This window comes from Berghia stephanieae, chromosome 1 (assembly GCF_034508935.2).
Source record: "Berghia stephanieae isolate SIO BIC M18660-M18661 chromosome 1, UCSD_Bste_1.3, whole genome shotgun sequence".
Taxonomy (NCBI): domain Eukaryota; kingdom Metazoa; phylum Mollusca; class Gastropoda; order Nudibranchia; family Aeolidiidae; genus Berghia; species Berghia stephanieae.
The window spans coordinates 144553436-144572382 of NC_088360.1; the positions used below are offsets into that span (position 1 = coordinate 144553436).

Here is an 18947-nt window from a genome sequence, read left to right on the forward strand (position 1 = left end):
AACAGAGAGATGATTTACAAGGAAAAAAAATATCATCTCCCAAAACTAACTATACATTTGACTGTTTCCCTCCCAGCGAGGGTATCCAGAGCCAGGACAAAACCAAGTAACCTCATTCCAAGACAACGACAGAAAGCATGTTGGATAACAGACATAGGGGAATAGAAGACACAGTATGTACCTCCCTGCCCACTATGGGAAGTCAGGAACCCCACCCAGTTATCAAATTTATGAATGGGACTACAGAAATACATGAGGCTTGGGATAAGTTAATTTATTTCATCGAAGAGCTAGAATAAATATAGTTTCAAAATGTACATAAACCTAAAGTGTCATATTATTGATCATTTCAATTTTATATATCCACTTTGTGGCATCCACTTCATCTTGACATAATACCTGTTTTGACAAAATTTATTCTTCCTATGAAAAGTACCGAGAATAAAAATCTGAAACATTCAGAAAATTTAACAAGCTGATCTGCATCTCTGAAATAGAATATATTGAGAGTAATGAAAGGTATGTCATTCAGTATAGAAGGAACGAAATTGATGTCATCAGCTCTTTGTTATTGTTTTAAGACACTTATCATTAAATTCTATTAATCAGACTATGAACATTCAAGGAGACACATAGTTTTGTGTGTTGGTACGTTATATCTGACTGGCAGGTGTTGTGAATATTATGAACATTAATCATTACCTAAACACACAGCATCAATATAAAACAGCAACAGCAGTTTTCTTTTCTGGGTGGGAAGCAAATCAGCAGTAGTCCAAAACTTGAAACTTTATGATTGATAAAAGAGAGTACCTGGCTACAGGCAGTGAAGGTTATTGTAAGACTTTTAGTACCTAACAGGTGACTGATACTGTATGAAATATAAAAATGGTTACAAATGGCCTGCTAGGGGAATTAAGGAAACACTGTGAAGTGCAATGAGCATAGTTAATGCACGGAAATGCAATATATAAATAAATGTTCAAAATGTACATATTTACTTATGACTATTGAAATGTTCCAATACACCAGTGGCAAAGTACTCATCCGTATCAATCCTGGGCCCCAACTAAAAAAATGTGTAACCCCCCTTCCTCCTCCACCAGCAGTGAATGGGTTGCTGGGTCTGTTTGATCTTATGGAAAGTAATTTGCTGTAGACTAGCATCTGTTACTGTCTATCTCATGCTACAGAAGTCAGGCCCCCCCCCCCCCTCCTTCAACCCCACCTCTCATCTGCCCAACGGGTCTTTTTAGGGTTCTGAAGGACAGCTATGCTACTCATAGAGTAAAAATAAAGAATGATGTCTCCTGAAATATGAATCTTGCAACGACCAAAACAAGAAGCACGACCAAAAGACATCCAATTTTTATGTCACAACGCAAAACCGAAGGGCTAGACTTCAGCTGGTTGCTGGTTTGGATAAGTAAGTAAATACAGAAGATGGCCACTCAAAAATATCTCACAGTGTTGGGATGACTCATGTTTGGGATGTCAAGAGCCTCTGATACCTTACTTACTTATCCGAACCAGCAACCACCTGGGCTCTAAGCCCTTCAGTCTTGTCCCATGACATAGAAGTTAGACGTCTTTTGTAGTTGTTCCAGGTGACCATAAAGTGTGTTACTGATGCTTGGATTTGGTGGGAGGAATGTGCATCTCAGGTCTTCAAGAGGTTGACATTCAAGCAAGTGGTGTGTCACTGTTTCATTGGGGTGTTGACATAGGGGGCAGGAAGGGGATGTGTCTTTTGTAATTTTGTTTAAATGGTTGTTGAGCGGTATGTGTTGTGTTCTTAGTTGAAAGATGATGCTTTGCTGGTGTCTTCTGAGACTTCAGCAGGTTGCTGGTTTGGATAAGTACGTAAATAAAAAGATGACCATTCAAAAATAACTCACAGTGTTGGGATGACTCATGTTTGGGATGTCAAGAGCCTCTGATATCAATTCCTTCCTTAACATCTCTTTTCGGTCATTCTGAAAAGAATAAGGGGAAACGGAACCTAGATGAAAAAGATAATGGAAAGTAAATAAAGAAGAAAAAGAGGAGGATGAGGAGGAGAGAGACACACACGGAGAGAGAGAGAGAGAGACAGAGAGATAGAGATAGAGAGAGAGAGAGAGAGAAAGAGAGAGAGAGAGAGAGAGGATGGGAGAGAGTGAGAGAGAGAGAGAGAGAGAGAGAGAGAGATTTGTTTGTTTGTTTGTTTGTTGCTTTAGGTCTCTTCCAACACAATTGAGGTTATATGAGAGACCGCTGAAACAAAAAAACAAGCAATCTAACAAAAATAGTACAAATGTAAATCAAAATCATAACCTAAAGATATCATAAGCTAAATTATAAATAACCAAGAACAAACAGGCAGAAGATTTACAGAAAAAAAATATCCCTGTCAAAAATACAATCACAAACCAAAGAAGCAGGATAGGCTAGTAAAGAGAAGAAGAAACGACATCACTATCGGATCGTACACCCATGCGAACATCATAGGTATATGATTCAAGGGTGATGCTCCCATCCAACCAGAGAGAGAGAGAGAGAGAGAGAGAGAGAGAGAGAGAGAGAGAGAGAGAGAGAGAGAGAAGGAGAGAGAGAGAGAGAGGGGTAAGGGAGAGGGTGTATATATAAAAAATGTTAAATGAAGACATACCTGTTTCTCATTTGTATAATCACTCCAAAGACTTTTCTGATGTGAAAAAAAAAGAGAGATAACAAGTTAAAATAAACCATCCAAATTTCAAACAAGTCGAACTTAAACTTAAAATACTGAATAAGTTGTATCCTCCCCTTAAAAAATTCTATTCACCCTAACTGGACAATGGTCAGTCTATACTAAAATATCTTAAGGTGTGAACTGTGAACACATCAAGTAAAAAAATTGAAAAATAATTTTCTAAAAAATGAAAATAACAGTAAAATTTTTGTTTTATCTTTAAAAATAGAAATATTTATAAAAATATATTTTATTTGTCAATTTAATTAGCAGTTCTTTAAATAATTTACTGATATTCACAATTTCCACACTTTCTTCATACATTATCATATTAAGATATTAGTATTTTTTAAAAAGATTAAGTTTGCAATGCTCTTAATAAACAGCAGGTCCCCTCACTCTGGCATTATAATCGGTCATTTAAAGTTGCTGGCTGGCAAATTCATTTGCATACACCTACACACTTTATGCCTAACCGATTTTGATTGTTGATGGCTCAAAAGATTTGTTTTCGACCTTAGATAATTTCAACAATATGGTAGTATAATAATTAAAATACATGATGATAATAATAATAATAATAATAATAATAATAATAATAATAATAATAATAATAATAATAATAATAATAATAATAATAATAACAATAATAATAATAATGATGATAATCAATAATAATAATAACAACAACAACAACAACAACAACAACAAGAACAACAACAACAATAATAATAATAATAATAATAATAATAATAATAATAATAATAATAATAATAATAATAATAATAATAATAATAATTGACATCAATTATCACACCCACCACTTTGTGAATATCACCAATGCCCTTCCTGTGTTCTATATTTTGTGCTATGACATCCGTATTCTTGTCATCGAGAAGAAATTCCCAATCAAGTTCTGGCTCTGGTAAAATAAATCCTTCCTTCCACTCTTGGGGAACGAGTCTTTCACTATTATCTTTGTCAAACACTCTGGGAGAAACTGTTAAATGTCTGCTGTTTACTATGCTGACATTCTTAGCTATATTACTATTCTGCAATAGATGGTCCTTGCATTTTATCTGAAAAATGAAGTTCGGAGAGAATTAGAAAACATTGATGAAACTTGAAATAATTTTTTTTTTTTAAATTTTCAGAGGAAGAAAAATAATTTGAAAGCACTTACTATTGTTTTAACCCTCTCCTAACCAGCCATTTTCATAATTTTCCCCAAAACTTCACACCAACTCAACACAAAAACAGAGAGTTCTTACTCAAATAGAAAAGCAACAAGCACATTTTATACATAATATTGTTCGACAATATGAACTCTATTACAGAATGTCATGTTTTTATAGCTATAGCAAAAAGAAATGAAATCTGAATGAGAAAAGTGACGGTTGCATCGTAACAAATGTGACGATTTTCCAGTAGGTGGTAAGGAGAGGGTTAAGGGGATCCCAATAGCTTAGCAGTAGAACACTCATCTTACAGGCCAAAGCACCAGAATCTATCCCATTTTTTTCTGATACCCCACCCTGCTAACCTAGTAATCTCTGACAGTAGCACTACCCTCTCCCAGTCCAGGCGGATTTGTCATACCAGTAATGTTGTGGGTTCGAGCCCCCATCACCGCAAAGTTTTTTTATTCTCTATTGTCTTTTGGCTCTTTTCTACTCATTACTTTCCTTGTTGTTATCAACATAAGAGCCTGATCCACTGACTTTTCTGAAGTGATTGGGTCTCAAGCTAGGCGGGCTGGGTCGGGTCGCTTAGGTCTCAAGCCAACAAAAACACTAAACATGTAGGACGAGACATGACACAAACTTTGACCCATGACGATGAAGCAAAGTAAAAATTTCCCTCATTAAAATTCAGAAAAAAAAATTATTTTAAAAAATTAAAATGTATTAGCAAAGACACCATTTTGATACTCACCAAATGTTTAGAAGCCAAAGATCGGAGAAACGTTGTTAATGAAGCCATGTTTTAAGCAAGATTATTTTCCTTGAATTTATCTGAAAATGTGATTTAAAATAGCACTGAGGGATAAATTCTTTTAGAATTGTTTTCTTGTAATTGTGTTCTAAATCTCACAACCATCAAAGGTAATTCAGAAAACTCTTATTGCGATAAATACAGTATTGAGATAAAAAAAAACATTTTGATTGGTCTCATAAATTTCATCTCAGATTCTTTTAAATGCTTGATAAGCAAAGAAAAAAGTATAAACTTGAAAGAGGATATGGGTTTTTCTTTAACATGAGATTTTATAACGCAATATTCACTAAATGTGCTCAAAGTGCTCTACAAGAGGTCTCAAGTCAACAGAAATACCTGACATAGAGAACAAGGCATTTCACTTAAAAGGAACACTTACAATTTTGTTTTTCACAGATACAATGCTGTTACCGGCCAGGTACTCATTTTACACCTGAGTACGTTGACAGAATGTGAGTACAGAGCCTTCTTCAATGACTCAAAACTCAACTTTGTGACTTAGACCAGGGACCCAAACGTCAAAAGCCACATTATAGAAGACTACAAAGCTGATTTTAAATGGCATTGTGGGGTGACATCTGATGGATCGTTGATTAACAATAATATAATGTTCTAGTAGGGGGATTGGGAGGGGGGGAAACTATTTTTATAATGTTCTAGTAGGGGGTTTGGGAGGGGGGAGTCTTTTTTTTCTAAAGAGTTTCCTCCCTCCCAAACCCCCTACTAGAACATTATTTTAAAAAAGAATACTGGGGATGTAGGGAGCTTTTGGAAGGTCTCCCCAAGAATCAGTTATTTTCCCTCAATGCTCTTATATCTCTTTGGAAAGGGGGGGGGGGGGGGGGTGGATAGGAAGGGAGGAAGGTTGGAAGTTTTTACTGACTAGATCTTTTTTTTTAAATGCCAACTGTAAATGTACCATCAGAAAGATAGTGTGACCACTGAAACAAGATGATGATCTGACTGTGCTGCATATTTATTTTGGCAGAACGAGCAGATCTTGGAACCTGTAACACTATCTAGTTCTTGTATGGTCAGTGATCACCTATCACTTTGTGCAACAATGTGGTCTAGTGGTATGATACTCGCTTTCAGATCGGAAGGTCCTGGGTTTGAGCCTCGCTCGGCGCAACGTTGAGTCCCTGGAAAAGGCTCTTTACTCACACTCAGGTGTAAAATGAGTACCTAGCCATTAACAGTATTGTCTTTGTCTGAAAAATTGTAATATCGCCAAACAGGCGTCATGTCTCGTCCTGCATGTTAAATGTTGCTGTTGACCAGGGACCCCTTCTAAAGTGCTTTGAGCACATTTAGTGGATATTGCGCTATATACAGCTTTTTTTTTTTTATTAAAAAAAAAAAAGATGAAATTCCCTTTATTCATCCTATAGGGCAAATTTTTCTCTAGGGTCGATAATGGGAAGACTGAAATAACCCAGGCATCAGCCGCAGTGCAGCGCTGCAAATTGAGCTAGGGTGGGGTGACTTGCTCAAGGCCACAAAGCACAGCGGTGGGTGATCGAACTCACTACCTTTCAGGTACGAAGCAAAGACCGTGCCACTGAGCCACGGTGGCCCCCAAATGACAAGAACTGTTTTCAATATAACTATCTATGTTTTAATGTTAATTGAATGGTTATTAAATGATTTGGAGAAGATAAATTTTGCTCCATTGGAATAGAGCAGATTCGGGAGGCCTTCCTAAAGCTCCTACATCCCCAGTATTCTTGTTCTAGTAGGGTGTTTGGGAGGGGGGAGACGTTTTTTTATGTTTTAAAGTTTCCCCCCTCCCAAACCCCCTACTACTAGAACATTATAAAAAACAAGAATACTGGGGATGTAGGAGCTTTCGGAGGGCCTCCCTAATCATATTATAAAGTTGTAAATTTAGCAAAAGGAATCAAAATATTTTAGAAAGCAAAACATTCAATGAAGAGAGAGTTACTTACACTTACACATCATTGGGAATGGATAATGATTTAATGTTGAGCATCTATATAAATGTCATACGTTAGTCAATGAAAGCCACATGTATGGCAAATCAATGAGTTAGTTGCATGGACTTTTCACAGTGCTTCTCGATTTTAACTCACACAAGCTGACCCAGATGTCTAGGATAGAAGGTCTTATGAATGAAAATGAATGTGAAAGTGAAAGTTACTCAAACTCTATGCAATGTCAAACTTTAGTTTAAACTAAGCATCCAAAAAATAGATGAATTTATATTATGATCTCAAAGGACACTTCTCTGTGATATAATTTTTCTTTTTTTTAAATCGACATTGGGCTTGAGGAATGAGACAGATGAACAGCAACAGTGACGAAATTGGAAACAGAATTAGTGAATAATTAGTATCGCATAGATACCCGCAAAACAAGAATAATAATATCATAATTTATTTAAAAATTAGCTTTAAAGTTATTGAACGCACACAATTTTCATATATTTCTGACATTTTTTTCACGACAACTGAAATATCCATCAAAAGCGATTCCAATTTCTATTACTAAATAACTTGAAAGATTTTAAAGATATTTATTGAAACAATTGAAAAACGAATTTAAAGAAAAACTGCTGTTATCTACTACAAGCATACGACAACTTCATAAATAAACCGGTCTCAGAATCCCTGATATCAACAGTCATTCCTCAAAGTCAAAAATCGGTTTTATTTAAACTAAGATGAAAGATGATATCTAAACATCAAACTGTCTTACTCTCTCTTTTATCAGTGCTTTCATCTTTCTTGATCACAGGACTCGCCATATTTTTATTACTATCAGATAGCTCACTCAGTTTGATCTCAAACCCCTGTGCTGCACTGAAAACTCTTTCATTGGTCACGGCACTGTTCTTTGTCATCAAATATGTGGCGGTGGAAGACTTTTCTCATGAAAATTCATTATTCAAAGAGAAATTGAAAACACAGGTCAGTAACTTTCTCTGGGTTTGGAAGCTATTCCACCGGTTATAGCGGGCAAATACAAAGAAGACCAGTACAGTCGAACCTGTCAAATGGAACTCTTATTTCTAATTCTTCTAGACCAAGAGCTAGACTTCTAAATCTATGACTAAATTAAATCTCAATAAATCGAAGTGGTTATTCAGAGTCGACTCTGGATAAATGTAGGCAGTTATTCAGAGTCGACTCTGGATAACTGTAGATGGTTATTCAGAGTCGACCCTGGATAACCATGTGTACAGATATTTAGAGCCGAGTAGCCTATCGAATTATCGAGTTGAGTTCTTGTGAGATGAGTTTCTTTCAATTTGATACCAGTTTACTACGATTATTTTGTGACTTTGGCAATTTTAGTGCCAAATTCTTAAAACTTGGCGATTTTTCAACTTCAGGCGCTTATAAATAAGAATCTTTAATCAATTGCAAAACATATTCCATCACTTACTTACTTAGATGCCTTTCGCGTCTCGACCGAAAGATCGGGTCGCCTTGGCTGTTTCCAGTATTTCCTGTGTGAGGTGTCTCCAATATTGCCGGTCCTCTGCTAGGGTTCTCAGATTTTCAAGGTCCCCTGCCGTTTTGAGACTTATGCTTTGTCCAAGTGTTGTGAGGTTTTTGTTTAGGATCACAGGGAGTGTTGTGATCGGTCTTCCTCTGAAAAGGTTCCCGTGTTTTTGGAAGTATCCCGACATGGCTTGGTTAGCTGGTATGTTTTTGTCCCTGCGTAGTATGTGGCCGAAAAGTTGCCATCGTTGTTGTAAAATGTCAAGGGAGATTGGTCTTTCTTTTGTGATCTTATAGAGTGATTCATTTGAGATCTTTTTTGGGTATTTGATGTCCAGTACCCTTCTTAGCTGTGTGCGATGGAAGGCATCCAGATGTTCTTCTTCGGATTTTGTCAATGCCCAAGTGCCGCAGTTATACAGAAGTACCGGTTTTACAAGAGCACGGTACAGTTTCAGTTTGGTTTTTCTCTTTATTTTGTCACCTCTAATCCATACATTGGTGAGTTTACTGAGTGTGGCATTTGATAGCTGTTTTCTTCTTTGTACATCCTCGGTGTCTCCAATTAGTGAGCCGACTTTCTTTGTTCTTTTCCATTCCTCTTTGTTCCTCGATATTGTTGTAAATTCGGTTTTATTGGCATTGACTTGGAGGTTATATTTCATGAGGGTATTTTGTATGATGTCTATATTTGCTGGTGTTGATCCAATAAAATCGACATCATCTGCATAGGCGATTTCTCTAGGGATTGCATTCTCAATATGAGTCGTTGGTTTTGGAATGACTTTTCGAACTTCTTTCAGAGCGTGTTCTAAGTATATTGTGAACAGAATCGGGCTCAGACTATCTCCTTGGGGGTCCCGATGTTACTTTCGAACTGCATCTGTTTTGTGGCCCCGTATATCCTTGGTTGTATCTTTGTGTTGCTGAGGAGAAATCGGATTATTCGGAGCTCGTCTTCATCTACTATGTCTGTTAATATCTCCAAAAGTTTTCCTCTGTCGATCGTATCAAAGGCTGCGGACATATCGATTCTGATTATTGTTATGGATATGTTTTCTTTGAGTGCCTTTGCTGCCAACCATTTATGTGTCCATACAACGTCCGATGTGCTTCGGTCTTGGCGAAACCCGCTTTGGCTATGTGATAGATTTTTTTATTTTTTTTTTATTCCATCAACAAAGCAAATTTAAATTAGCTTATAAACAACCATTTCTTAAATCGATCAGCCTAACTTATTATCTCTTTATTATCTCTCTATTACCAAATGATATCTATTAACGTAATATGAAGATAGAAGGGAGAGAGAGAGAGAGAGAGAGAGAGAATTAATGAATTGATTTTTATTTTTTTTTAAATTGTTTTATAATTAGACACAAGTGATAATGAATTCTATTAACAAATTCAGAACAATCAAACAAAAACAAAACAAAACTTAAAAAGGAAGAAAAAAGACACGCTTATAAACCTTATAAAATCGTCAAATGAATGTATTATCATGTTACAGCTAAAAAGTATACATATATTTACACCCATTTGCTCCATCCCCTTCCCTTTCGATCATCTTCTCATTCATGGCCACCATGTGTCTTGTGCTGCCTTTGACATTTGGCGTCAGTGTGTCTAGACTAACGTCATAAATAAAGGAGTGTCACCAAAATTCATGCAACTGAGCAGAGGTGTCAAAAAATGATAGAAGGCATATTATTGGGTTTTTTTCCCCTGAACTACCACTGAGCAGAAAATGTTTGACATGACAAAAAACAACGGAACATTTATGAACAAATCCTAAAATCCCAGAAATCCGCGGAAGATTATCATCACTGGTCCCCACTATATTTTTTTATATTTCTTTTTTTTTTTTTTTTTTTTTGCAAATCTCGACAATTTCAAAAAATTGCAAAATTTGCGGCCGTAATGCAAATCACCGATGCAAAAAACTGCCATGACAGAAGAGACAAGAAAATACCAAAAAGTAAAACGATTTTTTCCGTAGGGTTAAACAGAGGTGGGAGAGGAGGGGAAAAAAAACAGAAAAACGTTGGTTGGTAACTGGAAGTTCATCATCAAAACTGTCTACAGTTATTCAGAGTCGATTCGCCGACTCTGAATAACTGTTTTCAGTTATTCAGAGTCAACTGTCTACAGTTATTCAGAGTGGACTCCCCGACTCTGAATAACTGAATAACCGTAGTCAGTTATTCAGAGTCGACTCTGAATAACCGTAGACAGTTATTCAGAGTGGACTCTGAATAACCGCAGGGGTCAAGTCCATTTATACTTCAATTCTGAATGGATTTTTAATGATAAATTGTACTCTTTCAATAAATCACAGTGAAAACGATCTCATGCACCAATGGTTTGAATTAAATATTATTTTAAGAATTGAGGCAAACTTCTCCATATACGTAGCAATGAGCAGCTTTTTGGCAATAGTAATCTTCTCAGATAATGCTAGATACTGTCCCTTTTACACAACATGCGTAAACTATCACAAAGTAAACAAGATATTGACTGTGACTGTTCTCTAGGTGAAAACTGTTTGATTTTTATCTGCACTTATAGTTGTCCAATGTATAATAGGATAAATCATTGTTTGAAAGAAATTCAATGACATCAATAAAGGCTCAAGAAGATGCCTTTGTTTTGAGAGATGATTAAATTAAAAATCTCTTCTTTGATACCATCCCCTCTTTCTACAGATTATAACAGTGCTGAAATTTGTAGTGTTGCAGTTTGTCATCAGCTTTATGTATCACTTTATTGCTGTACTGTTTGGTGCTCCTGTACTTACGTAAGATACTTGTTGATGTGATGTTATTTTATTAATTACAAGTATTCAAAATATTTTTGATGGGAGTAATGTGTTCTTTATTCAAGATGACTGAATTATATCATATAGATATAAGATATGTTGAGTTGAAAATCTTTTGTTTTTGTTTTTTTTTGTTTTTTTTTTTCATTTTTTAAATTGAATAAACGATTTACAAGCGTTTTGTCAATCTAATATATGCTTGCGACTGATTTTTTTGTTGTTGTTTTGTTTTGTTTTTGTTTTTTTGCTTTTTTTTTTGCAGTTTGACATAACTGGCAGTAGATTAGCATTATTTTCATTGGATGCAATTGTTTGACTTAGAAATAACTTACAAGCAATTTCTTTTCTACTGTTGTAAACCCTGAATAGATATAAAGTTCATATTATTTCACAGTTTGTTACATATAATTTGTTGTTGCAAAATGAATGTTCTTCTCTGCTCTATTCATCAACATAATTTACAATCAAATCCATGAGTTTTGTTGGGGTCTTTTTTTCCATTCAGGTTGGTGTCAGAGACCTATCACTTTGCCCTCCTCATGACTGTCCTCACATGTTTACCAATGTGTGCTGTTGCCGGGTTAAGAGTTGAGAAGTGGCTGGACATTTTCACATCAAACAGGTTGTCATGCATACATGAATACATTTTGAGCAGTTGATCATAAAGCACTTGTAAAATTGTTAAATGAGCAGCAAGTATTGAACATATATGCCATGAAATTAAAATTAAAATTATTATATATTGTTATTTTACACGTCTTTGTGAAAGCTTTCACTTTTTTCTTTTCCCCTTTTTTTTTGGGGGGGGTCTTTTTTTTAAGTTTCACTACATTTATTTAATGAGAGGAAGTGTGAAAACCCCAAAACATTGAAAGATGAATTAGATAGATAATTTTTCATCACTCAAACAGTTACAGTTAATGTTTCAAGGAAATGAGATTAGATAAGGTATTGTATTTGTAATATAAAATGGCATTTACCAAACATTTATATAAAAGACTGCATTGAAACTAACGATCTTTATGATGCTCTAGCTCAGAAGATTTTCAAATGACATTTCCATGATTTTCCAAGCTCAGCCTGAAAATGATCATTGATCTTTAAAATGGAGCTTTTATATAGTGCAATATCCTTTAAACATGCCCAAAGCGCTTTACAAGGGGTCCCTGACCAACAGCAATATGTAAAATACAGAACAAAAGATGATGCCTGTTAGGCGAAATTATAAGATTTTTCCGAAATAGACAACGCTGTTAATGGCCAGGTACTCATTTTACACCCCTGTACGGTGAGAATATGAGTAAAGAGCCTTTTCCAAGGACTCAACTATGCGCCGAGCGAGGCTCAAACCCAGGACCTTCCTATCCGAAAGCAAGTGTCATACCACAAGACCACATAGCCACACGATGATTAAACCCTTAAATCTCAAAGTGTCACAAGCATGTTTAAACTTTTAATTTTAACAACTAAACTTAATTAAATCTTTTTAGTTCAATTGTGATTATCTCTCTTTCACCCACACAACACAGAGAGCCAGGCCTTCAGACAGTTGTGTATTTGACCACATTGGGAGCCTTGGTGGGTGCCTGGCTCGGAGCCATTCCCATCCCACTTGATTGGGACAGACCCTGGCAGGTAAAAGCGCATCATGTCTTGAGTAACGTTATGCCGTTGAGGGTGGAATTTAATTTCTTCTGAATAATTATATTAATAAATTTACTTTTAAAGCGCCTTATACTGAAGTCTCAAAGTGCTGTACAGAGATAAGTTACTTATAAGTCAATAATGCATGCAGATCACAAGCAAACACCCACCAATGTGCACAAGTCAACTCACGAGTACACCGCTTCCCATGGCCACTCAAACACACACGAGGTCACAGATAACAACATGTAAAACTAAGTTAATGCTGCAGACATTATCACTATTGATGTTTATCAAATAGATGGGTCTTGAGATATTTCTTTAAACTCCAGATTTTAGTTTATTATGAGTTATGTGTTTTCAACTGTTTTTTTGTTGTTTTTTAAAAAATCATTTCAGAATTGGCCAATCAGCTGCTCAATGGGTTGCGTATCAGGTTATTCATTAGGTCTCTTCATCGCATCCCTCTACCTGCCACACCAGTTCAAAGCCTTACTCAAGCCAAAGTCTGTGTAAATTGTACATAAAATTCACTTCACCATTATGTAAAATAAATTTTTAAAACCACACCCTAATTTGGCCTTTTGTAGCTCTTTTACAAAAAGACGCACATCCATCTTTCTCATTGGGGGTAATAAACTTTTCAATGTGGTTGTGAAATGTCTAATTATAATCAGTGGTCTGCAATCCGCATCGAAGTCTAACCACACCTCCTTTTTTCGACCATCTTGGAAACCCTATAAATAACTACAATACTGGATAACGACATGATTTCCCGCGGTCCCAACAATCTCATTACAATCACCTAACAAATGTCTGTGCTGACAGTTTTCACACCAAGAGGGCTTGTCAAGGCAATTATTAGCACAATGGCGCCTATAATATATCTGAGTATTTACTGCAACTAGACTAGGATGCTAATACTAATTTGTGCAACTCCAGGACACTAAATCTCATCCGACATATTAAATGTTGCTCTTGGCTTGGGACCCTTTGTAAAGCGCTGTGACCATATTTATTGGCTATTATTGCATTATATAATATTTCAAGTTTCTTTTAAATGATAAAAATGGTACGTAGTGAAACTTCCATTTTCATTTTATAGATTGGATTTCATTGAAATACTAATGAGATTAATATAGTGGCATCCACATAATGTCAACATCTCTTGTAGGTCCCAAATTTTCTGGGGTTTTTTTTTATCCAAGCATGTTCTTTCACCAACCTTGCTTAAAGTCAACCAATCTTTCTAAAACATTGAGCTTTTATATAGCGCAATATCCACTAAATGTGCTCAAAGCGCTTTACAAGGGGTCCCTGGCCAACAGCAACATTTAACATTTAGGATGGGACATGACGCCTGTTAGGCGATGTTATAACTTTTTCGGACAGAGATAACTCTGTTAACAGCCAGGTATTCATTTTACACCTGAGTGCGGTGAGAGAATGTGAGTAAAGAGCCTTCTCCAAGGACTCAACTATGCGCCGAGCGAGACTTGAACTCAGGACCTTCCGATCCGAAAGCGAGTGTCATACCACAAGACCACATAGCCTGGTTTGGCATTGTTGGCTTTATCAGGGTTCCATTGTATTTTTTAAACTAAGCCTCCAGGAATCATGTCTCACCCGACATATTAAATGTTGCTGTTGGCTTGGGACCTCTCGCAAAGCGCTGTGACTATTTTGAATGGATATTGCACTATAATAATAAGCTCAGGAGGTTTTTAAAAATGATAAAACTGGTTTTAACACAAAAGAAAACACTAAAAAACAAGAAAACTTCCTTTTTAATTTTATTGATTGGATTTCATTGAAACAACATGGCACGTTGATCTCTCTCTCTCTCTCTCTCTCTCTCTCTCTCTCTCTCTCTCTCTCTCTCTCTCTCTCTCTCTCTCTCTCTCTCTCTCTCTCTCTCTCTCTCTCTCTCTCTCTCTCTCTCTCTCTCTCTCTCTCTCTCCTCTCTCTCTCTCTCTCTCTCTCTCTCTCTCTCTCTCTCTCTCTCTCTCTCTCTCTCTCTCTCTCTCTCTCTCTCTCTCTCTCTCTCTCTCTCTCTCTCTCTCTCTCTCTCTCTCTCTCTCTCTCCTCTCTCTCTCCTCTCTCTCTCTCTCTCTCTCTCTCTCTCTCTCTCTCTCTCTCTCTCTCTCTCTCTCTCTCTCCTCTCTCTCTCTCTCTCTCTCTCTCTCTCTCTCTCTCTCTCTCTCTCTCTCTCTCTCTCTCTCTCTCTCTCTCTCTTCTCTCTCTCTCTCCTCTCTCTCTCTCTCTCTCTCTCTCTCTCTCTCTCTCTCTCTCCTCTCTCTCTCTCTCTCTCTCTCTCTCTCTCTCTCTCTCTCTCTCTCTCTCTCTCTCTCTCTCTCTCTCTCTCTCTCTCTCACACACACACACACAAACATGCGCATACACATATCCAAAATATTGCAGCGGAATTCTCCTCTATGGTCAAAACAACCATGATGTCTGTTTACATTTAAGACCCAGAATGAAATCAGATGCTTAATGGTGTCAAGGATGTCCTGATAATTAAGTAAAGCACTCCAAACGGACCTATATCAGTCTCAGGTTTAGTCAAGAATGTTTTGGGTATTTTTTTTTTCTGCTGTGTTTATTGAATCTGAAGAAAAGAGCTTTGTGGTAGACTAACATCCTACCAAAAGAATGTGAAGTTGAATGTAAGCTTCAATTTAATTACAAAAACAGATCAAATGAACGTTTCGGGTTTCCCCTTTATCAACAAAACAGGATGAATGAAACACCACAGATGAATGAGATGATGTGGTAATGGTGTATTTTACATTACCAAAAGAATGGCAAAAAGATGTTACTTTTTGTTTTTAAGGGTTTTACAGCGCTTGCAACACATTTAAGTCATATCAGCGCCAGTAAAAAGAAGAAAATGGAACAGTCGAGAAAAATTAAGACAAAGGGGAATTGGTTAAAATAAGGAACAGATGTAGATTCCAAGCGAATACCATCAATGTACTTAGTTTGAGATCACCTTAAAGTCTCATCCAATCACCAGCACAGGAACACACTCAAATGTTTACAAAATACATCCAAAACAGAATACATAACAGAGAAATTATTTACAAGGGGAAAATATCATCTATAATTATACATTTGACTGTTTCCCTCCCAGTCAAGGACTCCGACCAGGGTTGGGACAAAACCAAGTAATCCCATTCTAAGACAAAGACAGAAAGCAACTTGGAAAACAGGGATAGAAGACACAGTTAGTGCCTCCCTGCCCACTATGGGAGTAGGAGGTCAAAATCCCCACCCAGAAGCGTTTACTGAAACAAATCTCGACTTCACCTGGGATCGATCTCTGTTCCTTTGCATGTGGAAGGAGTGCTCTAGCAACTGAGCAATTGGGATCCCTAGTTAAACATAGAAACAGGGATAAACTCCATCCTTATGACTATTTTTTTTTTTAACCTGATAAATGTAATGATTTGAAAGAGTGTGTCTTTTTTACGAAACCCGCCGAAACCCTGCGAAACCCGACGAATCCCGACAAAGTTATGGGAAGTAGGTGGCAGTGGGGAGTGAAACTAGAACTCAGGGAAGTGTACACCATTGGGGAGTGAACCTGGGACTGGGTTTTGGCGGGTTTCGTAAAAAAGAACTAGTGCTTTTTTACGAAACCCGGCAAAACCCGACAATATCCAGCAAAGTTATGGGAAGTAGACAACTGTGGGGAGTGAACCCGAGACTCAGGGAAGTGTACACCAGTCGGGAGTGAACCTGAGACTAAGGTTATCGGCCGGTTTCGGCGGGTTTCGTAAACAAGAATTAGTGCTTTATTACGAAACCCGCCGAAACCCGACAATATCCGGCAAAGTTATGGGAGTTTGGCAACAGTGGGGGGTGATCCTGGGAATCAGGGCAGTGTACACCAGTAGGGAGTGAACCTGGGACTGTGTAAAAAGGATATCAGTGGGAAATAAACCTGGGACTAAAGGGAGATGGATACCATTGAAAGTTGAAGGTGGATATGGGAGTTGAGTACCAGAGGAGAATGAACCTGACACTATAGAAGGTGGGCGCCAGTGGGGAGTGAACCTGGGACTCAGGGAATTGCACACCAGTGGGGAGTTAAACCTGGGACTGTGTAAAAAGGATATCAGTGGGAAATAAACCTGGGACTAAAGGGAGATGGATACCATTGAAAGTTGAAGCCGGATATGGGAGTTGAGTACCAGAGGAGAATGAACCTGACACTATAGGAGATGGGCGCCAGTGTGGAGTGAACCTGGGACTATGTAAACAGGACATCAGTGGGAAATAAACCTGGGACTAAAGGGAGATGGATACCATTGAAAGTTGAAGCGGGATATGAAAGTTTGGTACCAGAGGACAATGAACCTGACACTATTGAAGGTGGGCGCCAGTGGGGAGTGAACCTGGGACTATGTAAAAAGGATATCAGTAGGAAATAAATCTGGGACTAAAGGGAGATGAATACCATTGGAAATTGAAGCCGAATATGAGAGTTTGGTACCAGAGGAGAATGAACCTGACACTGTAGGAGGTCGGCGCCAGTGGGGAGTGAACCTGGGACTATGTAAACAGGATATCAGTGGGAAATAAACCTTGGACTAAAGGACATGGATACCATTGAAAGTTGAAGCCGGATATGAAAGTTTGGTACCAGTGGAGAATGAACCTGACACATTAGGAGGTGGGCGCCAGTGGAGAGTGAACCTGGGACTCAGGGAATTGCACACCAGTGGGGAGTTAACGGGGAATATGTATAAAGGATATCAGTAGGAAATAACTCTGGGACTAAAGGGAGATGGATACCATTGGGAGTTGAAGCCGGATTTATTTCCCACTGATATCCTTTTTTAGATATTCACAGGTTAACTCCCCACTGGTGTGCAATTCCCTGACTCCCAGGTTCACTCCCCACTGGCGCCCACCTTCTATAGTGTCAGGTTCATTCTCCTCTGGTACCCAACTCCTATAGCTCGGCTCGGATACTCACAGTTGTCCATCTCCCACAGTCCCAGGTTAACTCCAAATTGGTGTGCACTTCCCTGAGTCCCAGGTTCACTCCACACTGGCGCCTATCTCCTATAGTGTCAGGTTCATTCTCCTCTGGTAGTCAACTCCCATATCCAGCTTCAACTTTCAATGGTATTCATCTCCCTTTAGTCCCAGGTTTATTTCCCACTGATATCCTGTTTACATAGTCACAGGTTCACTCCCCACTGGCGCCCACCTTCTATAGTGTCAGGTTCATTCTCCTCTGGTACCAAACTTTCATATCCAGCATCAACTGTCAATGGTGTCCATCTCCCTTTAGTCCCAGAATTATTTCCTACTGATATCCTTTTTACATAGTCCCAGGTTAACTCCCCACTGATGTGCAATTCCCTGAGTCCCAGGTTCACTCCCCACTGGCGCCCACCTTCTATAGTGTCAGGTTCATTCTCCTCTGGTACTCAACTCCTATAGTTCGGCTGGAATACCCACAGTTATCCATCTCCCACAGTCCGAGGTTAACTCCCAATTGGTGTGCACTTCCCTGAGTCCCAGGTTCACTCCACACTGGCGCCCATCTCCTATAGTGTCAGGTTCATTCTCCTCTGGTACTCAACTCCCATATCCACCTTCAACTTTCAATGGTATCCATCTCCCTTTAGTCCCAGGTTTATTTCCCACTGATATCCTTTTTACACAGTCCCGGGTTCACTCCCCACTGGTGTACACCGCCCTGATTCCCAGGATCACCCCCCACTGTTGCCAAACTCCCATAACTTTGCCGGATATTGTCGGGTTTCGGCAGGTTTCGTAATAAAGGACTGATTCTTTTTTACGAAACCGGCTGATAACCTTAGTCTCAGGTTCACTCCCGACTGGTGTACACTTCCCTGAGTCACGGGTTCACTCCCCACAGTTGTCTACTTCCCATAACTTTGCTGGTTATTGTCGGGTTTCAGCGGGTTTCGGCGGGTTTCGTAAAAAAGCACTAGTTCTTTTTTACGAAACCCGCCAAAACCCAGTCCCAGGTTCACTCCCCAATGGTGTACACTTCCCTGAGTTCTAGGTTCACTCCCCACTGCCACCTACTTCCCATAACTTTGTCGGGATTCGTCGGGTTTCGGCGGGTTTCGCAGGGTTTCGGCGGGTTTCGTAAAAAAGACACACCAGATTTGAAAAGATTCTAGTATTGCTTACTTTAAAAGAGATGAGATTTTATGGATGAAAATACAAAAAAGTACAAAATTAAAAATGTGTTTAACAACAATAGTAGTGATAAATAAGCACAAACTAATTTCAATACTATTATAATTCAACAAATTAG

The 18947-nt window shown here is 38.1% G+C and overlaps 2 protein-coding genes across 5 annotated transcripts in view; one reads left to right on the forward strand and one right to left on the reverse strand.

The window, feature by feature from the left end:
• Positions 1-7217, reverse strand: part of LOC144963404 (serine--tRNA ligase, mitochondrial-like) — a 35206-nt gene extending 27989 nt beyond the window's left edge. Inside the window, exons 1-5 of one of the 4 annotated variants that reach the window (XM_078897388.1) lie at positions 7144-7217; positions 4649-4728; positions 3535-3792; positions 2651-2686; positions 1899-1976 (exon numbers count right to left, since the gene is read on the reverse strand). In XM_078897388.1, the coding sequence (XP_078753514.1) occupies positions 1899-1976; positions 2651-2686; positions 3535-3792; positions 4649-4696 (420 nt within the window). In that variant the 5' untranslated portion in view covers positions 4697-4728; positions 7144-7217. Of the gene's footprint in view, positions 1-1898; positions 1977-2650; positions 2687-3534; positions 3793-4648; positions 4729-6660; positions 7046-7143 lie in introns of those variants that run through there. The other 3 variants (XM_078897386.1, XM_078897389.1, XM_078897387.1) reach the window with 3 other exon arrangements.
• A 97-nt stretch (positions 7218-7314) lies between these two features.
• On the forward strand, positions 7315-13212 carry LOC144965745 (GPI ethanolamine phosphate transferase, stabilizing subunit-like). The gene is made up of 5 exons (XM_078901394.1): positions 7315-7641; positions 10881-10972; positions 11499-11615; positions 12523-12628; positions 13037-13212. The coding sequence occupies exons 1-5, from the start codon at positions 7402-7404 to the stop codon at positions 13151-13153; spliced, it is 672 nt and encodes a 223-aa protein (XP_078757520.1). The 5' UTR covers positions 7315-7401; the 3' UTR covers positions 13154-13212.
• Positions 13213-18947: the final 5735 nt, after the last annotated feature.

Excerpts from the sequence above, each read along its gene's own strand:
- LOC144965745 (XM_078901394.1), top strand. The coding sequence starts at position 7,402 with ATGATATCTAAACATCAAACTGTCTTACTCTCTCTTTTATCAGTGCTT. Across the intron at positions 10,973-11,498 it reads TTTGGTGCTCCTGTACTTAC|GTTGGTGTCAGAGACCTATC; the intron begins GTAAGATACTTG and ends TTTTCCATTCAG. Across the intron at positions 12,629-13,036 it reads ATTGGGACAGACCCTGGCAG|AATTGGCCAATCAGCTGCTC; the intron begins GTAAAAGCGCAT and ends AAATCATTTCAG.